At 60.2% G+C, this 19,476-nt stretch overlaps 10 protein-coding genes across 10 annotated transcripts; 2 read left to right on the top strand and 8 right to left on the bottom strand.

The window, feature by feature from the left end:
* Positions 1-243: 243 nt before the first annotated feature.
* Positions 244-1,228, bottom strand: CcaverHIS019_0309710 (uncharacterized protein; the record flags this gene model as incomplete). Its single annotated transcript, XM_060599476.1, has 4 exons — positions 244-293; positions 351-722; positions 759-867; positions 899-1,228. 4 exons carry the CDS (start codon positions 1,226-1,228, stop codon positions 244-246), a joined length of 861 nt encoding a protein of 286 aa, XP_060456166.1.
* Positions 1,229-1,602: 374 nt separating this feature from the next.
* Positions 1,603-3,057, bottom strand: CcaverHIS019_0309700 (uncharacterized protein; the record flags this gene model as incomplete). Its single annotated transcript, XM_060599475.1, has 1 exon — positions 1,603-3,057. One exon carries the CDS (start codon positions 3,055-3,057, stop codon positions 1,603-1,605), a length of 1,455 nt encoding a protein of 484 aa, XP_060456165.1.
* Positions 3,058-3,629: 572 nt separating this feature from the next.
* Positions 3,630-4,814, bottom strand: CcaverHIS019_0309690 (uncharacterized protein; the record flags this gene model as incomplete). The annotated part of the gene is made up of 1 exon (XM_060599474.1): positions 3,630-4,814. One exon carries the CDS (start codon positions 4,812-4,814, stop codon positions 3,630-3,632), a length of 1,185 nt encoding a protein of 394 aa, XP_060456164.1.
* A 196-nt stretch (positions 4,815-5,010) lies between these two features.
* lacZ (uncharacterized protein) lies at positions 5,011-8,307 on the top strand (the record flags this gene model as incomplete). Its single annotated transcript, XM_060599473.1, has 3 exons — positions 5,011-6,363; positions 6,475-6,690; positions 6,748-8,307. The coding sequence occupies 3 exons, from the start codon at positions 5,011-5,013 to the stop codon at positions 8,305-8,307; spliced, it is 3,129 nt and encodes a 1,042-aa protein (XP_060456163.1).
* A 91-nt stretch (positions 8,308-8,398) lies between these two features.
* Positions 8,399-9,496, bottom strand: CcaverHIS019_0309670 (uncharacterized protein; the record flags this gene model as incomplete). The annotated part of the gene is made up of 2 exons (XM_060599472.1): positions 8,399-8,874; positions 9,328-9,496. 2 exons carry the CDS (start codon positions 9,494-9,496, stop codon positions 8,399-8,401), a joined length of 645 nt encoding a protein of 214 aa, XP_060456162.1.
* A 488-nt stretch (positions 9,497-9,984) lies between these two features.
* On the bottom strand, positions 9,985-10,995 carry CcaverHIS019_0309660 (uncharacterized protein; the record flags this gene model as incomplete). Its single annotated transcript, XM_060599471.1, has 1 exon — positions 9,985-10,995. The coding sequence occupies one exon, from the start codon at positions 10,993-10,995 to the stop codon at positions 9,985-9,987; it is 1,011 nt and encodes a 336-aa protein (XP_060456161.1).
* A 707-nt stretch (positions 10,996-11,702) lies between these two features.
* CcaverHIS019_0309650 (uncharacterized protein) lies at positions 11,703-12,995 on the bottom strand (the record flags this gene model as incomplete). Its single annotated transcript, XM_060599470.1, has 1 exon — positions 11,703-12,995. One exon carries the CDS (start codon positions 12,993-12,995, stop codon positions 11,703-11,705), a length of 1,293 nt encoding a protein of 430 aa, XP_060456160.1.
* A 163-nt stretch (positions 12,996-13,158) lies between these two features.
* Positions 13,159-14,310, bottom strand: CcaverHIS019_0309640 (uncharacterized protein; the record flags this gene model as incomplete). The annotated part of the gene is made up of 1 exon (XM_060599469.1): positions 13,159-14,310. The coding sequence occupies one exon, from the start codon at positions 14,308-14,310 to the stop codon at positions 13,159-13,161; it is 1,152 nt and encodes a 383-aa protein (XP_060456159.1).
* Positions 14,311-14,970: 660 nt separating this feature from the next.
* CcaverHIS019_0309630 (uncharacterized protein) lies at positions 14,971-16,023 on the bottom strand (the record flags this gene model as incomplete). The annotated part of the gene is made up of 1 exon (XM_060599468.1): positions 14,971-16,023. The coding sequence occupies one exon, from the start codon at positions 16,021-16,023 to the stop codon at positions 14,971-14,973; it is 1,053 nt and encodes a 350-aa protein (XP_060456158.1).
* A 1,084-nt stretch (positions 16,024-17,107) lies between these two features.
* CcaverHIS019_0309620 (uncharacterized protein) lies at positions 17,108-19,350 on the top strand (the record flags this gene model as incomplete). The annotated part of the gene is made up of 2 exons (XM_060599466.1): positions 17,108-17,847; positions 17,994-19,350. 2 exons carry the CDS (start codon positions 17,108-17,110, stop codon positions 19,348-19,350), a joined length of 2,097 nt encoding a protein of 698 aa, XP_060456157.1.
* Between the last annotated feature and the right edge of the window lie 126 nt (positions 19,351-19,476).

Genomic DNA, 19,476 nt, shown 5'->3' with positions numbered 1-19,476 from the left:
GAGATGGGAGATGGATGAGTGTCAAGTTCAAGTTTGGTGGCGATTCTGATGCCAGGGTGAGATGACGCACAGACGCACATGATGCCGATCAGATCGGATCGGCAGATCGGCAGAATCCCTGCACATTATCCACCCCTCAATCAAAATGAAATCAATCAAATGCATTATACAAACCGAGCAGCAAAACAAGCGAGGATATACACGTCGAGTATGGGTATCTTGTACACTGCAACACTTGTAGGCTCACTTGTTCTTGCGGAACACGCGCGCCCACATTCCCTTCTTCTTCTTCTCTCCTCCGTCAGTCTCCTCCCCTTCCCCTTCTTTCCCCTCTCCCTCCTCGGGCTCACCAGCCATCTCTGATGCTTGTCCCCGGGTCGCATCTTGTGGCTGGGCGGGCGGCGCACCGTCTGTTGGAGGTGGATTCATTGGGTCATACGCAGGTCCGTGCGTGTCGACCTGGTTCGTGTGTTGTTGCATACACGCCGTGGCGGTGCTTACGCAATCACCTTCCACAGCGCCCTCCCCATCCGCGAGAGGCTTGAACAGGTCCGCAACCTTACCCGGTCCTATAAGGGTCTGGTAAACGCTCAGTGTCGTCGGGAAGTGAGACGCCCCCACGCTGATGGCGTCGAGGAGGCGGAGGGCGTATGTCTGGCAATTGTTCGTAATGAGGTTGTACGCTGGCTGCTTCTCACGAATATGAGCAATGAGGGCCTGGCCTAGTGTAAGTGCGTCCCTCCCTCCCTTTGACCCACCTGCTCGCCGGATCGCGTCGTCGTTGAACCGCGTATCTCCAACCGGGAACAGTTGCCACTCGTCCGGATCCACACGCGCATTCGTATAGATGACGTCAAAATTCTCGTCCTATCGTCAGTCCAGCCTCGTTGTCACTCACCATCCATAGCTGATGTACGTATTCCCCGACTAGCACGCCCCAGTGCTGCGTTGGGTCCGGATAGCTGTTGGTTTTTTCGGTGATGAGTTTACCGAGTCCCGTCTGCTCTGCGAACCATTTGCCAGCGAAGCCGCCGACTGGATGCCAGCCAACGAATACGGGGCGGGGGTGCGCGTCGAGGACCGGCGCGGTGACGGGGACGATGTTGGGCGTTGAGCCGAGGCCTGCTGCGGTTTTCAGGCGCCTTTCGCCCTCGGTGAGGCCAGTTTGGAACCAGCGCGCGGCGATGTCGCGCTTCCGCTCGCGTTGTTCTTGCGTCTCGGTTGTCATGAGGATGGGAGTGAGGTAGGAAGAGTGATGAAGAAGAGGGATGAGACGCGTCGGAATGCAAGACGGGTCAGAGCAAGAGGGGCGGTGTCTCCCTCCGCGGGTACCGGATGTGTTTGGTCCCGGGATAGACACGTGAGAAACATGACACGTGCTTCGTTGCAAGGTACAGGCCACCAGAACTGCAGGATACAGCCCGTGTACCAGCTGTGGCTTCCTTCCTTCCTCTGCTTCTTCTTCCGTCAGCCGGTAACAAAGTACATACAGCAATACTCCTTAGTATTTACATACAGACTCATTTCCAGCTCTACGTCTACATTGTCCACAACATCTCCTCGCATCCGAGAACCCAGCTGACACGACAATCGACTCCAGTCTCACCACCGCGTCTCTAGGTCGTACTGCGTCCGTCCGACGCTGGCACAGTACTCGGCGACCGTGACGAAATGCACACCTTCCTCCACAACCCGTGCTGTCTCTTCAACACTCCAGTCGTGCAGTGCCCGCGCGAGCCGCGCAATCTCAGCGATGAACCTGAGGCGAAGGTTGCACACGACGTCCTTGCCCTCCACCGGGCTGTACCCGGCCGCGAGCCAGAGCGGGTGCCAGCCCTCCGACCCGACAAGCGTAAACACGCGTCCTGGGAGGTTACGCGCGATAGCGCGCGCCCAGTCGTCGAGCAACTTGGGCTGGCCATCATACACCGGTTCTTCGGGGAGGACAGTGGAGACCGTGCCATTCCGGAGTCGGGGCCGGGCGGTGCTGTTCACGAGGCGGAGGACGTGTCGTGGTCCGCGTCCGTGCAGGCCACGCACGACGAGAATGGAGGGCGTGCCGTTAGAGAACAGGTTGGTGCGGTCGGAGAGCGGCCGAGATCGGCTCGGGTGAGAAGATCGGCAGATGTGCAGGACAACTTCAGAAATGTGGGAGGGCAGGAGGGTGTGCGGCGCGTCCTCGCTCCCAATGAGAGACGAGTGGACATACAGCATCGTGCTGACGAGCTTGTGCACCCCGTCACTGAGGTCGGGCCACTCGTATCGTGGTGCGAGTGCCCACTCCGCTCCTGCTACCACGGGCGTTGCCATGACGATGGTGGTAGGTGCGGGGTGGGTGACATTCTGCACAGGCCCTACGCGCAGAACCTCGAGGCCGCGGAGGACGCGCAACGGCGCAGCACCATTCACCAAGTGCAGTGCGCGTACCGGCGACGGCTGTGAGAGGGATCGTGGGAGTGCGAGGCGCGGGATACGCCGGCCCCAAGTTCGCGGTGCGAGGGAGCGACCGTGCGCGCGCGACCCTATGTGGTTGAGCTGCAGTGCGCGGTGGAAGTGCGCATCGACGGCGACGCGGTATTCTCTGTTCACGATGCGGAGGGTGAGGAGGTCGGCGTAGTCGAGGTAGGATAGCACCGACTCTAGGGGGAGGGTTGGAGGTGGGCAAGGGGCTGTTCGCGTGCGGCGCACGCGCGAATATGGTTGTGGGGTGACTGTTGGGCGCCATGGCGAGAGCGGTTTGGATGGAGTGGCTGGTGGGCGGCGGCGCGGAGTCTTGGGGGTGGGCGTGTGGGGTGGTGTGTCGGGGGTTACGATACGCGGCTTGCGTGGTGTCGACGGGGCTGAGATAGGCTTCTTTGTCCGGCTGGGTCTAACCGGTGGATCATCGATGGGTGGCAGCAACCCAGGACTCAACAGCACGGCTAGAAGCGCATGCGTCGGGACGAGGACGAGTTGGGCGGAAGTCGGCGCGGGTTGGGTGAGCACGAAGGAGGCGTGGACCGCGACAAGGGCGACCTGGGCAATGTTCCAGGTGACGAGGGCGCTGTTGACGCTCATGGGTGGGGATGGCGGAGCATGTGTGGGGTTGGTGAACGTAGCGAGGAAGAGATGAAGTGGCAAGAGGAGGAGATAGGAGGAGATGAGAGATGAGCTGAGGTTCAGAATGGAAGGAGGAGTGCGTAGTCAGTGTTGGGTGTTGATGTTGAGGGCGGACGAATGTGACGGGTGACGCCTGGACCTGTCACGCGCCTGATTTTGGATTTTGACAGTGTCGGCTACATCTAACCTCACGCGCCTCACGTAGCATCCTCTCATGTTCAATTATTCATTGCAGGCGTGACCGTGACCGACTCGAAAGGCTGGACAGCTGCTCATGCATAGCTCGATGGAGGTACTCATTGTTTCATGCATGGGTGACATCCACATCAACAGGCAACATGGGGACGGAGAATGCCGGAAACGACAGGGCAGGTGCACGTGCCCAGACGCGTCGCGTCGACCCCACCAAACTGTATATGATGTCCACAACATCGCGATCGAACTTGTACGGCGATAGAGCGCATAGACTTGTCATGAAACGATGCATGGCAGCTCGACATCGTACATTCCCAGTCACTCGGTAACACAGTCTACTCACTCCAACTCCCCTCGGTGCGGTTCAGCACCTGCGTGTCGCCGAGTCCCATCTCGAGCGCCCACCGCTTCTCGCCGATGACCTTGCGCCACTCGGCGAGCTTGAAGCACTCGAAATCCCCCAGTTTGGCAGCATTCTCACTCTCGAGGATCAGGCGCTTGATATATTCGCTCGATTCGCCGAACGGACGCTGAGCTGGTGGAGTTTTGCCAAGCCGACTCCCTTCCGCACCAACGAGCACGAAACGCGCGTTCGGAAAAGTCCTACGAAGAGCGGTTATGCGGTCCGGCGTATACCCGAACTCCATGTCGCTCGTTCCTTTGGCCGGGCGACGCTGGACGAACGCGATGACCACCTCCTCGAGGGTCTGGCATGCGTAGCCTGGCTGCGGAGAGCCCTCGCGACACCCACACGACACAGTCGCCCAAGTGTCTGGGGCGAGGTCTGTGAACTCGTGGGTCACGAACCGCCGCGTCCCAGGCGGCACGATGAGCACGTATGTTGAGCGGTAGGCCCCTGCGCAGGATGGGGAGAGGACAACAGTGTTCGCGTTGAGGGTAGTGTTATTGTCGTTTGCTCCCGCCATGCGGTAGGTGGGGAGGCGCACAACATCGAGCTTGAGCCATGGAGCGAGTTGGACAACGACATCTCCCCCAACAAACCCGCCGACGTCGAGCACGCGCGTATGGGCCAACACGCGGGCGATGGTGGCCAGAGCCTGCTCGGGAGTCACGTCCCCCGGCGAGCTCGGCTCCAGCGATGGTCCGGGTCTCTTGGGCCGCGCCGGTGGGATAGCTGACTCACGAGCCTGTGCGAGGGCGAGATAGTCGCGCGCACGGACGCCTGGGATCGGTACGCCAGACGCGCTGCGGATGTGAAGAAACTTGCCTTCTTTCGTCGAGGTCGATTTGACCGTGATGTGGCGCGCGAGGTTGGCCTCGATCGCGTTGCGCGCCGCATGGCAGGTGGAGCGTAAGGCTTTTATTGTGTCGTAGTGCGCGGGGCAGAATGCGAGGATCGAATCGAAGATGTGAGGATAGGCAGTGATGTTGAGGGCTGCACGGTCGGGATTAGTGGCGGACTCTAGCGCTGGCGCTGGTTCAGGAGCGGAGCTGGTGGCCATCGCCTCAGATATGGGTGCCGAAGCGGAGTCAGCGGCTGTGGTGGCCGCGGATGTCATTGCGCTTGGTAGGAGAAGTGGGTGTGATTGAGCTCTTGGGGGGTGGAAGTTGATGTTGACATGCGTTGTTCCTGCTTTGGTCACCACATGGAACTGGCATTCCGGCCCATCCCCGGCCAACGCCGATGACGCACGACGTCACGCGCTCAACTCTCCACTCACTCGAACGATGACTCTCTACATTGCCCAACTCATCATGGGCACAGTCTTTCACCCCACAGAGCACGAGAGCCTTGTACCGCAACGCGGAACGGCTCAACCCCGAGCATACCATCAGCCAGGTGCGCACGGCTCCCCCTCAGATGCGGCTGCGCTTTCCCTCAATGGCAACTGGAATTTCCGGTTCTCGCCCACTGTCGAAGCGGCCGGTGACGAATCCTTCACAGAAACCAAATACGACGACGGCAAGTGGGGCACGCTGCCTGTCCCCAGCACTTGGGTGCTGCATGGGCACGGGAAGCCGTGGTACACGAACATACAGTTCCCGTTCCCGCTTGACCCGCCGCGCGTGCCCGACGACAACCCGACTGGGGACTACCGCGTCACCTTCGACACGGACAAGACCAAGTGGCCGAAAGGTGGGCGCACACTACTGCGCTTCGATGGCGTCGAGAGCTGGTACAAGGTCTGGCTGAATGGGCGCGAGCTCGGGTTCGCTACGGGATCTCGCCTTCCCTCCGAATTTGACGTCACCGACTGCCTCAAGAATGGCAAGAACGTGCTTGCCGTCCGCGTGCGGCAGTGGAGCAGCGCCAGTTACATCGAGGACCAGGATATGTGGTGGCTGCCCGGCATCTTCCGAGATGTGACCCTGCTGCACCGACCAGACCGGTGCGTCGAGGACTACTTCGTGCATGCCGACTACGACGCCGTGCGCGGCGAAGGCATCCTCAAGGTCGACTGTAATCCCGGCGGTCGTGTGAGGGTTCCCGAGCTGGGTATTGACATTGCAACGGGGGAGGAGTTCAAGATCCCCGTCGAGCCGTGGACGGCCGAGACGCCGCGCCTGTACTCGGGCACACTGTCGGCGGACGGCGAGACCATTCCACTGCGCATTGGGTTCCGACACGTCGAGATCGCCGATGGCCTGATCAAGGTCAATGGGCGGCGCGTGCTCTTCCGCGGTGTGAACCGGCACGAGTTCCATCCCAAGGCTGGTCGCGCGCTTGACCGCGACACCATGCTCCAGGACGTGCTCCTCATGAAGCGGCTGAACGTCAACGCGGTACGGACTAGCCACTACCCTCCCCACCCGCACTTCTTGAGCTTGTGTGACGAATACGGGCTGTGGGTAATCTTGGAGTGCGACTACGAGACGCACGGGTTCGACGTTGTCGGCTGGCGCGGTAACCCATCTGGCGAAGAGAGCTGGAAGGACATGCTCATGCATCGCATCGAGAGGACGGTGGAGCGCGACAAGAACCACCCCGCGATCGTGATCTGGAGTCTGGGGAACGAGGCCAGCGTGGGCGACAACACGGGTCACATGGCGCGCTGGGTGCGCGAGCGTGACCCGTCGCGGCCGCTGCACTACGAGGGCGACTGGGAGGTGAGTTCTTGGAACTGGACATCATGGCGCAGTAGACGCATATCAGTTGAGGTGGAGCAGCGGCTTCAGTTGGGTATCTCCTCCCTCACCCTCAGCCGTCACTCACACCAGGTCCGCTACACAGACATCTACTCACGCATGTACCCCTGGTTGCACGAGGTGGACTCGATCGGACGTCGCGACGAGTGGCACCTCGGTGACGACGAGCTGGACAAGCACCGCCGCGCCGCGCCGTTCATCATCTGCGAGTACGCGCACGCAATGGGCAACGGGCCGGGTGGGTTCAAGGAGTACTACGCCATGTTTGAGCGCTACGAGCGTTGCCAGGTAGGTGGAGCTGATTCATTGCATTGCAGCTGCTGCCTGTCCAGAAGCTGACGTCAGGGCGGCTTTGTGTGGGAATGGATCGACCACGGTATCCCCCAGAAGGGCCCTAACGGTACGCACTACGCGTACGGCGGCGACTTTGGCGAGGAGGTTCACGACGGCAACTTCATTACGGACGGGCTCATATTCCCGAACCGCGACCCGAGTCCTGGCGCAATCGAAATGAGCAAGACTTACGAGCCGCTCGGTATCTCTGGTGAGGGGCGCGACGTATGCATCAAGAACAAGTTTGACTTTGCCACAACCGACCGCTACGCTTTTGAGTGGAAGCTCGAGGCGGACGGCGTGGTCGTCGACCACGGTGAGCTGCAAGTCGACCCCATTGCGTCGTGGGAGCGGGGCGCTGCGCGTCTGCCTGCACCGAAGGAGGTGGCTGGCGAGAAGATATGGACTGTGCACGCGGTGCTCAAGGACAAAGCGAGCTGGGCGGACCAAGGCCACGAGGTCGCGTGGGGCCAGTGGCCGTGCGGCGACATCACCAACATCCCTCCTACTGAAGGGGTGGATTCCCAGGATTCCGAGGACGGTGACGAGTGGGAGCTCTTCCCATCGCGTGTCTCCGTTCCGGCCCCACCGCCTGGGCCTGAGATCCAGTCAGACGGGAGCATCAAGCTTGGACCCGCCACCTTCAGTGCGCGAGGCCAGCTGCTCAAGGTGGGGCACATGCGCGTCTCGGCGGCGCTCGACATCTCACGCGCGACGACAGACAACGACCGTGGATGGGACGGCACCATCAACCGCAACCAAGCTGATGCTTGGCGCAACGCCGGCGTACACAGGATGCATACGCGCGTCGACTCCGTCGAGGTGACGGACAAGTGTCTGCGTGTACACACCTGGGAGGCGGCGGCGGTACGTGAGCGCGGCCTTCGCTGCATCTATACGTGGACGGCGAACAAGGACACTGTTGCTGTTGAGGTCGACGTTGATCCCGTAGGCGAATGGGGTGAACTCCCATTCCCGCGCCTCGGTATGCGTCTCGTTCTCCCCAAGAGTATCTCCGACATCGAGTATTTCGGCCTTGGGCCTGGCGAGGCGTACCCTGACTCGTGTGAGGCGGTGCGGCTTGGGTTGTGGAAGAACACGGTCGACGGATGGCAGACGCCGTACGTCATGCCACAGGAGAATGGGGCGCGGCGGGGTGTGCGCTGGGCCACCTTGACTGGGAGCGAGGGGGGCGTGCGCATCGCCGCGACATCTCCACCCGAAGCTCACGCGATGGACGAGGACAAGGCTGGAAAGGCCAGGAGCAAGAAGGCGACTGGAAAGGGCCAGGCAGAGGGCAAAGAGAAGGTCGACAAACACGTCGCCGTCCGGCCCGTTATTCTCGCCGCGCGACGCTGGACCACTGCCGACCTCGAGACCGCCAAGCACACGACCGACCTCAAGCCCCGTGACAACGTCTTCGTCAACGTTGACACGAGCCATCACGGTCTCGGGACAGCTGCTTGTGGGCCTGGGCCGACGGAGGACTACCGCAACACGACGGTGCGTACGAGCTTTGGGTTCGCACTGGCGCCTGTGGATCCGGACGGGAAGGGATGTGTTGTGCAGTAATGTGGAGGAGTGTCAGAAGTATACACAGAGCAACTGGAGAATTATGGACTGTCATATCATGTCGTAACGTGGCGTCTACAATGACTCTCATCTATTCTCCTCGCGCGCAGGATTCTGGAAGCCTTCGTCCAGGCAGGCTCATCGACCTCGTTGTCCCGAGGACGCGATCCATCTCGGCCGCCACGTTTTCGTCGATTTTGAGGATCCCGGCATGGTCTTCGATCTCGCGGGGTTCGGCCGTGTCGTCGTCGGAGATGTCGCTTCCGTCGTTCAGCATGGCTTGGCCGGAGCCGCGGGCGTCGTAATCATGCGCCTCGCTGTCGTCGTGTCCGAACATCATCTCCAATTCCCAGCACTTCTTCCCGATCGAATGGTAATGCTCCTCTCTGGATCGGATTTCGATGTGCACGGGTTTCGCCAAGTGCAACGACTTGACGGCAGCGATACAGAGGCGCTTAAGCGCCGGTACAGCTGCAACCGGAGCCACGATGATGATGACCGCGTCCGGCAACGACGAAACAAGCTGACGCAGGTACTGTGCTCTCGCAGGCACCTGGTGACTCCCGACTGGAATCACGAGTGTCAGATGACACAACTTGTCGCCCAACGGAACCACTGGAGCATACCCGAGGTTGGTATGCAGGATCAACGACGTGACCGACGATGGCAGGCGGAGACAGGTATCACGATCAGAGGCAGGCTTACGAGGTACACACACTGCTGCCTGTGGACTCAAGATCCGCAATGCGCACTGAATGCGCGCCATGGACAGACCGAATAACCGCGCTACTTCCGGACCAGTAGCAGCCAGAGCGTACCAATCGCCCACGCTGAAATCAAGCACACTGTCGAGCACTCGACAACAAGCATGGTCAACGCGAACGGCTGCACCTGAGGGAGTGCGGAGAGCTCCGTCCTGGTACACTCGGTGAGAGGCCATCAGACCCGGCATAGCCCCGCGGGCGATCAGATGGAAATAGCGTTTTCGGACGCAACGCTCCAACTCGACAGGTGGCTCACGTAGGTCGATGAGGCCGTCTGCTCCTTCCCGACGCCTCATCTCACCGCCGAAAGCGACAAAGAAAGCCTCTAAACGTCCTGGGTCGAGGGGAGGGTAGGAGAGTTCGCCGGGCATGGATGGGGCGATGGGACTGGTGGGGAGGGTGCCGAATGGACGAGCGTGGATCATGGCGAGTGAAGATGAGGGCGGCAAAAGATTGGTGGTGCGATGCGAGAGAGTGAAGATGAAGATTGAGAGGGAAAGAACCGAGTTTATATCAGTGTGCGATGTTGGGTAGCAGCTAAGAATACGAGTCGATATCGGTCGATGTCTTGCCTGGCCGTTTCAATCTGCGGTTGATTTTCAGTTGTTGTTGTGAATTGCTGCGACGTCACTTCGCACCTTCGTCTCACTAGCCCATCCAACCTCTCGCTCAGATTGGTGGTCATTATACAGTGTGTAACATACAGTGGAATTTACAGGCTAATGCAATTGGTCTGAGATTCTTCGAGCTCGCTCACTACAGTAACCCATTCAGCCTCTCGCTCAGATGGTGGTCATTATACAGTGTGTAACACATACAGTGGAATTTACAGGCTATTTCAATTGGTCTGAGATTCTTCGAAGCTCGCTTCCCATGTACTCCTCTGCCTAGCTGCCTAATCGGCCGTACCCATCTAACACGCCAGCCCCATCGACTCCCACCACGTCTGGTCCTCTCGGTACCGGCGATGTTCGTCGGCGGTCCGCACGATGACGCTAGGCACGTCCCACTTGTCGCGATATCTCGCCCGCATGTCGACCCAGTTTCGCTCGGCGCAGTCCACGTGGCCCCACCTTTCCAGCCCAACCACAACAATCAGGCCCGCCCGTAGTTGGGGAATAAGGCTCTCAATGTATGCCCAGAGTCGAATCTGGGGACACGGCTCTTCGTCGGCCGTGGCCCGCCCGTAGTGCGGTGCGTGGCTGACGCAGGTGGCACAATCGCCGTCTTGGGCAAGACAGGCCGACACATCAACAGCATCTATGACGAGCTCGAACACCTGCGCCGGCTGGCGCCCACATTGTGAGCGGACAGCAAGGGGTGCATGGAGCTCGACAGTGTGTATCCTGGGGATGCGTAGCTGATTCACCCCTGCAGACGCGGTCACTACCGCCGTGTGCGGCCGGAAAGCGTTGATATACTCCACGGCAAGGGATGCTGGGACGAGGAGCGTGCGTGGCTGGAGGTGACGGGCCAGATTCTGCACGAGCTGCCGGGGGAGAGCAAGCGTTGCAGGGATCTGCAGTACGCCAGATGCAAGGCGGGGCGCGGGTGCGGTCGATCGTTCACTCGACGTCGGGTGTTGCAGACCACGCCGCTGCTCAGGGTTTGGGAGGACGAGCTCGATCTCGTCCTCTGGAGCGCGGCGATCGCAAACAAGATACCCCACGCCTGTGTGCGCGTGTAAGACGAGGTGGTCGAGGGTACCGTCGATGCTCGTGCGCATGGACCCGACTTCTTGGCCCCGTAGCAGCTCGTCGATACTGCACCTCGTTGGGCCGCGTGATGAGGCGAGAGTGCTCAGCGATCTGGAAGGGGGCGAGGTGGAGGGAGGCGTGTCGGTCGTGTTGGATTCCGACGAGGTGGACGGGTTTGAGCGCTCAGCGACCATGGTGTTGTCGTTCGTTGCTGCTCCGATAAACATGACTATAGTCTGTGCACTGTGTCCAAGACGATGTGAAGTTGTAAGAGAGGTAGAGCTTATAAAGTGTGAGAGCTGTCTGACTGGTCAGAGTCGGTTCAATTGAGTTGCCTTTTCAATAGTGGATGCGAGTCAATAGTTAGCCAAAATCGCCCAGCCTGCGGATTGATACTGAAAGGCTTGTGGGTTACTCGATTCGCCTCCTACCCAAATGGGAGTCAGCGTTGGCAACTAAACTCATCGCCCACACTGCACACAGTCTGTCACCATCTCCTTCACTGGTTCTACATGTACTCACCCCATCCTCCCCTGGCTTGAAGAACTTCCACCGAGATCTCACCTGCGCTACATCCACACTGACTTGGCGTGGATATCCTTCCCAATCCGCCTTGGGACCCCATGCCGCTACTGCTGCAGCCGTCACCCCCTCTCGCGGCTCCTGCTGCTCTCACCTCCCCTTTCACCCTCCCCATCCTCACAAAGGTCATGGTCTCTACTCCTCAACTCGCACTCCAAGTCATCGCCTTCCTCTCATCTTCCCCATATTTGCCATCTCCCAATTCACCATCGTCATCGTCAGCAGGTATTTAGTGTCTGTGAGCCCGGCGCCGATTGAACTGGCCCACCAGTAACATCAGTTGACCCGTCAGTGCATTTTTGCTTGCACCTCACCGGTGCTGCGTGACATAATGGGACGAGCTACTGGCCGCTCAAGCTCCCGAGAGCCCGACCATATCGAACGCAAACATCTGGTCACCAACCACTTCGCGGTATTCCTCCTTTGAGAGTAGCCGGACGCGCGCCAGATCGTCTTCTTCGCCGTCGTCATTACGCCAGTTGGGCGCGGCGTTGTCTTGTCGCCTCTTCATCGCCGCCTTCTCTAAAGCTGCCACAATCTCCCCCCTGGTACCCAAGACGGGAGACGAGTCGACCAGCGTAATGTCGCCGTGTATGAGGAACGCGACTAGCGCGGCTGTGGCGTTCAGCCACGGGTTGACCCTCTCGCCTTCCTCTCCCTCTGCCCTATCTTCGCCGACCGACTCTCCCTCCCCTCCACCAACGTCAGAGAAGATGAGCACGATCTTCGTGAGCGTCATCGTCCGTCGGTCCACGTGCAAGGGGGTCTGAATCCCTGCCGGTATCGCTGCCGCGCCGGTGAAATGGATCACAATGTCCTTCGCAGGCATTTTCACCCGCTCTACCGCAGGGATATCACCTGTCGGTACGAACCACCTCCCGCCATCCACCCTCAGTAGTGGAGCAAACAGTACGCGACGTTGCGCTGTTGGGAAGAAGTCCCAGCGGTCCGGCCCGGGTCCCCATGCGGAGTGGAATCGCACGATATTGGGCTTGATGACAGCTAGTAGGTCAATGGCGCCGAATCCCGCCCCGCGCGACAGATGGGCCGCCTCCAGTGCAGGGACGTCGACGATGCGCACTCCTTCGATGGCGCGTAGACAGCGCTCGAGCGCCGTCTTGCGTGCTCGTCGGCGAGAGTCCAGTACGCACACGTCCATAACCATACCCGCGCGCAGGCCTCGCTGGGCTCGCATTTCTTGCTCTGGGGTGGCCACGTCGCGCCAACTCATAAGCCCAGGCAAGCGGCTCGCGGGAGGCAAGAGCGGGCGTGGGAAGCGCGCGGTGTAGGCCTCACCAGCGGCTCCTGGGCTCAGCACAGAGGGCCCAGTGTTGCGTAGTGGCGGCGCAACACTAGGCGCTTGTGGGTGCACTCCAGGTGCACAGGACAGGACCGTTAGACTGCGCACGCGGTCGCAGCAGTATATGGGGTCGTACTCGCGGAGATAGCGCTCGCCAGTGGACACTGGTGGACCGAAATCGGGCATGTGCAAGATGACATGGGTAGCGAGACAAGCGTCGGCTTTGCGTTTCGTAGACCATGACACACGTCGGAGGAGAAGGAGAGCCGGGTACTGTGCATAAGCGAGGACACCATCCAGGATGTGAGGATACGATGCAGCGTCGAGGCAAGTTAGTGTCGGCATGATGTGGAATGGTCAAACGCTGCGAGCCGGTAGGCGTTGAGTGGAGCCAACTCTGCGCGTCATCCCTAGATCTAGATCCACGGACTTTGCCGAAATGATCTCTCTCATGTCTTGGAAACCTCTCTCATGTGGTCAGCCGATGATGCATTGCCTTGATTCCAATCTATAATGTAGTCTCGAGGGCGTACTGTTGCTCGCCAATCTCTGCCTTGTACTCTTCGAGTGTGCGGATGGCGATGCGGTTCGGGAGGGTTTCGATGGCTTCAGCATTCCAGTAATTCGGGTACCAGCTGGTAAGACCGTAGACGTTGATTACATTGACAATACTGCTTCGGAGTTGGTCGGGGTCCTGGCGTTCTGCACACTCATATCCAAAGACGAGGGGTTCAACAGTTTCGGCACCAACTAGAATGGATGGGTCAACAGTTTCGGCACCAACTAGAATGAATCGCGCTGTCGGGTTACGAAACACGACGCGCGCCATCGGGACCACCAGGCCAAGATGGCCTGCCGGCATATCCTTACCGGCAAGAGCAGTGAAATTGACGACGATCTCAGCTGCCGAGACGAGTGCGTCGGCTGTTGGAGGAAACACCGCGGCTTCGTCGGGGTTGAGAACCCGGAAACCAGTGAGGTTGATGGTGAGGCGTGGTCCGCGGAAAGTCGTGAACGGGATGGGAATGACCCACTCCCCAAATCGCCCTAGGAGGGGAGTGAAGACCACGCCGGCCGCCGTATCGAGTGGCCGACCCCAAGCGCACCACGGTTCTTGGAACCGATACGTATCCGCCTTGAGTGCCTTGACGAGGTCGGGCGCGCCGTCGCGCATCCACGCGGCCGGGAAGGATGTGACATCCACGACCTTGGCGCGCGATAAGGCGGCGGCACATCGCACCCTCACTGCCCGCCGGGAGCGACGCGCGGCAAGTCGTCGCGCGTCGTCGGCCGGCGTGGAGGCGTCGGGATATGGGGGGTGGGGTTGGGGTTGGGGACGGGGAGAGCGGCGGACGGGGGCAATGGCCCCAGCCCAGTCCATGAACACTGGCAATTTACCGCCGGGAGAGATGAGCGAGCGTACTTCGAGGCACCGCATACGTTCACGGAGAAGGCGCACGTCTATCTTGACATCCATTAGTGGGCCGGGAGAGTGGACGTGTACTCCACACGGAATGTGGAGACGGACATGGGTGGCGAGGCGCGCGTCGGCTGCGTCCCGGACGTCTCTGGAGATGGTGCGCAGCGATAGGAGAGCGGTGTAGTCGGCGTGCGCGAGGACAGTATCGAGGATGTGTGGGTAGGCTGAGGCGTCGAGCATTGTGGTGGAGTGTAGAGTGCAGAGGGAGGAGGAAGCGGGAAGAGGGAAGACGGAGGGGTGGGATCGCTTGCCATGTACGCCGGGCCGTGCGCTCAACGTGTGTTCAGCGGAGAGCGCATGACATTGAAGATAGATAGAGAGTGGAGATGAAGTGGACTTGCCGAGAGACGCTGGAACTCGTCATGCATGGCTGGAGATGGCAAAAGAGAAGCCTCGTGTGGGGCTCGAACCCACGACCGAATGATCAACCGGAACTGTAGAGTCCGCATTAAGAGTCATTTAATCTACCGACTGATATAAGGAGGCATTTGATGGTTTGGTTAGGTCCTGTCGGATACAATTGGTAACGCAAGGCATCTCGAACGCATTACACATTTGCGTTTCACCCAAGGCTGTCGACAGTACGCAAAGACACAAGCTCGGCAGGCAGACAGACACCTCGTCATCGCAATGATCAGGCTCCCATTTCTTCCACCACGGGTGCTTTGAGCAACGGGAACGAGCCCGCTTCTGGCCTCGCCAGTGAGACGATGCCAACCACCGCTGACTCTTCCGCGAACGACCAGATCCCGAGTACAGCTACATACGAGCCCAACTCGGCTAGCACGGGATATGCCACGAGCACGAACACTCGCCATCCCCTCACAGGTTCCCCTGTATTCACCCAATATACCGGTACGATGGGTCTGTCTCTATAGCCCACGCCTCGCCGCCGATACGAGCAGCGTACTCGGCACGTGACACGAGATTGAGGGGACATGTGCCGTCAAACTCGACGCGGTCGTCCTCGTATGCATCGAGCTGCGCGCGCATGGCACTGACTGTGCGCTCCAACCACCTGGTGTCGTCCGTGTCACCGACGATCGTGACGTGCGTCTCTGCGCTGTGGGGACGACAGGCGTGGGCAACAATGTCCGCGAGGGCGGGAACAAGCGCTAATGTCCGAACGCCCTCGAGGTAGTCGAAGATGAGGACAATCTCGCGCTCCTTGGTGCTTGGGAGGTGGGGTAGTGCGAACGCCGGATTCTGGCGGTATCCAGTACACCAGGCGCGAGAGAAGTGGACGACGAGGGTGGAGACGGGCGCGTCGAAGCGCCACTCGTCCACGTCGAGCCAGACGTCGCGCTCGACCATGACGACGAGGCGCATCTCGTTGTCAACGGGACTGTGGAGGCGCATAAAGCGTCCCAAGGGACGGGTCTGAGCCAACAACTCAACAAGGCGGAGGCGCACCATTGTGGGCTTGACCAAGCGTATCACGCCGGGTGGGAGGTACGGGCAGCTCCGGCCGGGATGGAGGTCTAGAACGCGGGTCGGGCCTGGTAGGCGTGGCAGGTCGTCCTCGTTCCACATCGTGTCTGGGCGGTGTGCATGTCCTGAGAGAGTTGTGCCCGCCGCGCTGCGGAGGGTGTACGTGTCGCCCCGAGAGGTCAGGAGGGACACATGTGCGTACAGCTTGGGGAGGAGGCGAGCGCGTAGAGCGCGCGACGTACTTGCGATCGCGAAGATAGTCGGCGGTGGGGCGAAGTGGGCGATGCGGTCGATCAAGTGCGGAAAGGCAGAGTGGTCAAGGGCCGGCGTGCGGGATGCTGAGGCGCCTGTATGGGAATTTGCCAGGCTCAGAGCTCGTAAGTGGGCGTCGACGTCGGCCTCGAGCCGAATTGTGCGCTCCGAGTTGATGACCGAAGAAAGGCGCAGTGGGGACGGCGTCATGCTGGCATGGTGTTGGGTGGTCGGTTGTGATCCGGAGTATCTGGCGATGTGGGTGGCGAGAAGAGTGGTGGTGATGTAGGAGATGCTACGTCAGCAGACACCGTCCAATCTGGCCAGAATGCTTCCGCTGGCAATGACAAAGGTCAAGATCATCACACCATGGACCATCGGACTTTGGGGGGTTCGCGGCCTCGGCTCTGTCCAACACTTATACGTGAGAGACGGCCGTGCTGCTCGTCGTCGGCAAGCATGTTGTGGCTCCGAGGATGGATGGATCTCTGGTGGGCAATGTGGAGGTGGAGCCCCCACAGATCGACGTCGCCGGACCGCTCTATCCGGAAACGCACCTTGATGAAGCCTCTCCTCTCATTGTTCTGCAGTACGCTGGCAAGGGCCTACCTCATCCTCGAGCGATAATGAGTGCTTGGGGTGACGAGTCGGCCCTTCCCAACTTGACCTTATTGGAGGTCGGGCTGATTAGCCCAGGCGATTCCTGGAATGTTAGCCGGACTGAACCGAGGGCAGGGTCAGCCGGGTATCCAATTAATGCCCGCAAAGTTCCAGTTCCGCTCGTCGCCAGAAGTTTCTGAAGAGTTCAGCTGGCGGCACAGGGCGCACAACCAGGTCGCGGATATCGGTTTGTTGTGGGGCTTAAGAGAGATAGCACGGTGTACCCACCTGACCAGCAAGTGGGCATTATCAAAATCTACACTAGTCTCTCCACTCATATGAAGATTGATGATCTACATGCATGCATTCTGCAGATCAAGGATATCAGCGAGCAGCGAGCAGACCCCTCTACATGCATACACGCTCCCTCATGCATTGCCTGCAAAAGCAACGACCTGCGGATATGTCCGCAGGGATCTGCCCACCCGGGTATAGTGGGATGTGGGGCCGGAAGGGCCGGCTACCATTTCGTGTCCTCGGCCGAGGCTAGGCCTAGGTGGGCCTTTTCGTAGCGAGATTGACAGGGGGGGGGGGCACTTTACTTTGAATCTTGCAACGTATCGCGACGTTATTTAACCTGGGTGTTGTAGCGGTGTTGCCCCCATTCCTCTCACGCCCACTTATCATCTCAATCATGGCGCCCCCTCCCCCCGCATGGGTTCAGAAGCTCGTTCCGTCTTCGCCTCGCGGCCAAGACCTCCTCGCCGCCGAGCGTTCGGGCTCGCAGGTCGACTCTGACCGCCTCGCCCAGCTCCTTCACGGCAAGGAGGACCTTGAACTCAAGGACCGCATCGAGAAGATCATCTCGGCAGAGAAGGTCTTTGACAAGAACGAGCTCCTCTCGATGGGCCGTGTCGACCGTATCCAGCGCTCGCTCGCTCGCGGCAAGACGCTCAAGCGTCTCAGCGACAAGCACCAGTGGTCCAAGGAGGAGTACAAGGTTGCTGCCAACATTTCGGGCGAGCCCAACGTCTATGGCCTCCACGATGGCATGTTCCTCGTCACTCTCCGTGAGCAGGGCACTCCAGAGCAGCACAAGCTCTTCCTCGAGAAGGCCGAGCGGTCCGAGTACATTGGCTGCTACGCCCAGACCGAGCTTGGCCACGGTTCCAACGTCCGCGGCCTCGAGACTACCGCTACGTGGGACCCCAAGGACAAGACGTTTGTCATCCACTCGCCCCACCTTACCGCCTCCAAGTGGTGGATTGGCTCGCTCGGCAAGGTCGCCAACCACGCAGTCGTCATGGCTCAGCTCTTTGTCAACGGCAAGAACCACGGCCCGCACCCCTTTGTCGTCCACATTCGTGACCTCAAGACCCACGAGCCCCTCGAGAACATCTACGTCGGTGACATTGGGCCCAAGTTTGGTTACAAGTGAGTAGCTGATTCGTTTCTGGTGACTCAACACTCCATGTCTGTGCACCAAAAAGTGGGCGCACATGCCCAGGCGATCTACACTCGCTTGGGCTTGGCAGTGTACACCGCCAATCCGCCGATTATGCAACTGTCGCTGACATCAGCTCGATGGACAATGGTTTCCTCCTGTTCAACCACGTCAAGATCCCCCACGCCAACATGCTGGCCCGCTTCAACTTTGTTGACCCCGTGACCTCGGAGTACCGCCGCGTCGGCTCGCCCTCGCTCATCTACGGCACTCTCACCTGGGTCCGCTCCCACATTGTCCTCGACTCGGGTTCCTCGCTCGCCCGTGGTGTCGCCATTGCGACCCGCTACGCCGCGGTCCGTCGTCAGTTCCAGGACCGTGACGCCGAGGAGGCTGGCATCGGCGGCGAGACCCCCGTTCTCAACTACAAGATGGTGCAGGCTCGTCTCCTCCCCCTCCTCGCTGCCTCGTACGGCCTCCACTTCACTGGCCGCGGCATGATGGAGCTCTACAACGCCAACCAGGAGGCCATGAAGAAGAACCTGGCTGGAGGAACCTCTAAGCGCTCGGCTGGTCCCGAGGAGCTCAACCCCGGAGCTGACCTCCTTGCCGACCTCCACTCGACCTCGTGTGGCCTCAAGGCCCTCGGCTCGACCATCGCCGTCGACGGTCTCGAGGCGTGCCGCCGCGCTTGTGGTGGTCACGGCTACTCGTCGTACTCTGGCATCGGCCCTTGGTACTCGGACTACCTCCCGACCGCGACCTGGGAGGGCGACAACTACATGCTCACCCAGCAAGTCGCGCGCTACATGCTCAAGACTGCTCGTGGCGTCCTCAACGGCACTGCTCCCGACAACGAGACTGCCCGCATTCTCAAGCACTACCTCGCTCGCAAGGACACTGGCGCCGCGTTCGACGTCCTCAACAACGACCAGGACATTGTCGCCGCATTTGCCTGGCGCACTGCCTACCTCACCATGGAGGCTCTCCGTCTTCGCGACAAGGAGAAGCAGTCGTGGAACTCGCTCCTCGTCCACTTCTGGCGCCTCTCCACTGCCCACTCGCAGTACCTCGTCGTCCGCAACTTCTACGACGCCGTCGTTCGGGACCACAAGGCTGTCGTCGCCCAGGTCGGCGAGCCCACCGCAAAGGCCCTCATTGACCTCTACCGCCTGTACGCTCTCACCACCTTTGAGGCCAACGGTGCCGAGTTCTTCACCTCTGGCGCCGTCACCACTGCCCAGATCTCGCTTACCCGCACCAAGGGCATCAGCGCACTCCTCGACGCCATCCGGCCCCACGCCGTCAACCTTGTCGACGCCTGGTCGTTCAGCGACTACGTTCTCAACTCGTCGCTCGGCCGCAAGGACGGTGCCGTGTACGAGGACCTGTTCGCTCGCGCACGAACCAACCCGGTCAACGACCTCGTCTTCGACCCCTACCCGAGCTCGGACACGCTCATCAAGCGTGTGGACCGCCAGGCCAAGCTCTAAATGCGGTCGGCTGTGTGTTGCAGGGTGTAAAGCTGGCCGCATGTGGCCAGTAGGTGTAATTATAGTCATGGTAGTCACGGACGGAGAAGTGATCCTCGCTCGTAGGCTCGAGAATGAATCTTGCAT

The sequence above is a fragment of the Cutaneotrichosporon cavernicola genome, assembly GCF_030864355.1.
Source record: "Cutaneotrichosporon cavernicola HIS019 DNA, chromosome: 3".
NCBI lineage: Eukaryota > Fungi > Basidiomycota > Tremellomycetes > Trichosporonales > Trichosporonaceae > Cutaneotrichosporon > Cutaneotrichosporon cavernicola.
The sequence above is the reverse complement of the archived record's forward strand: the minus strand, read 5'-3'. Positions and strand labels throughout refer to the sequence as shown.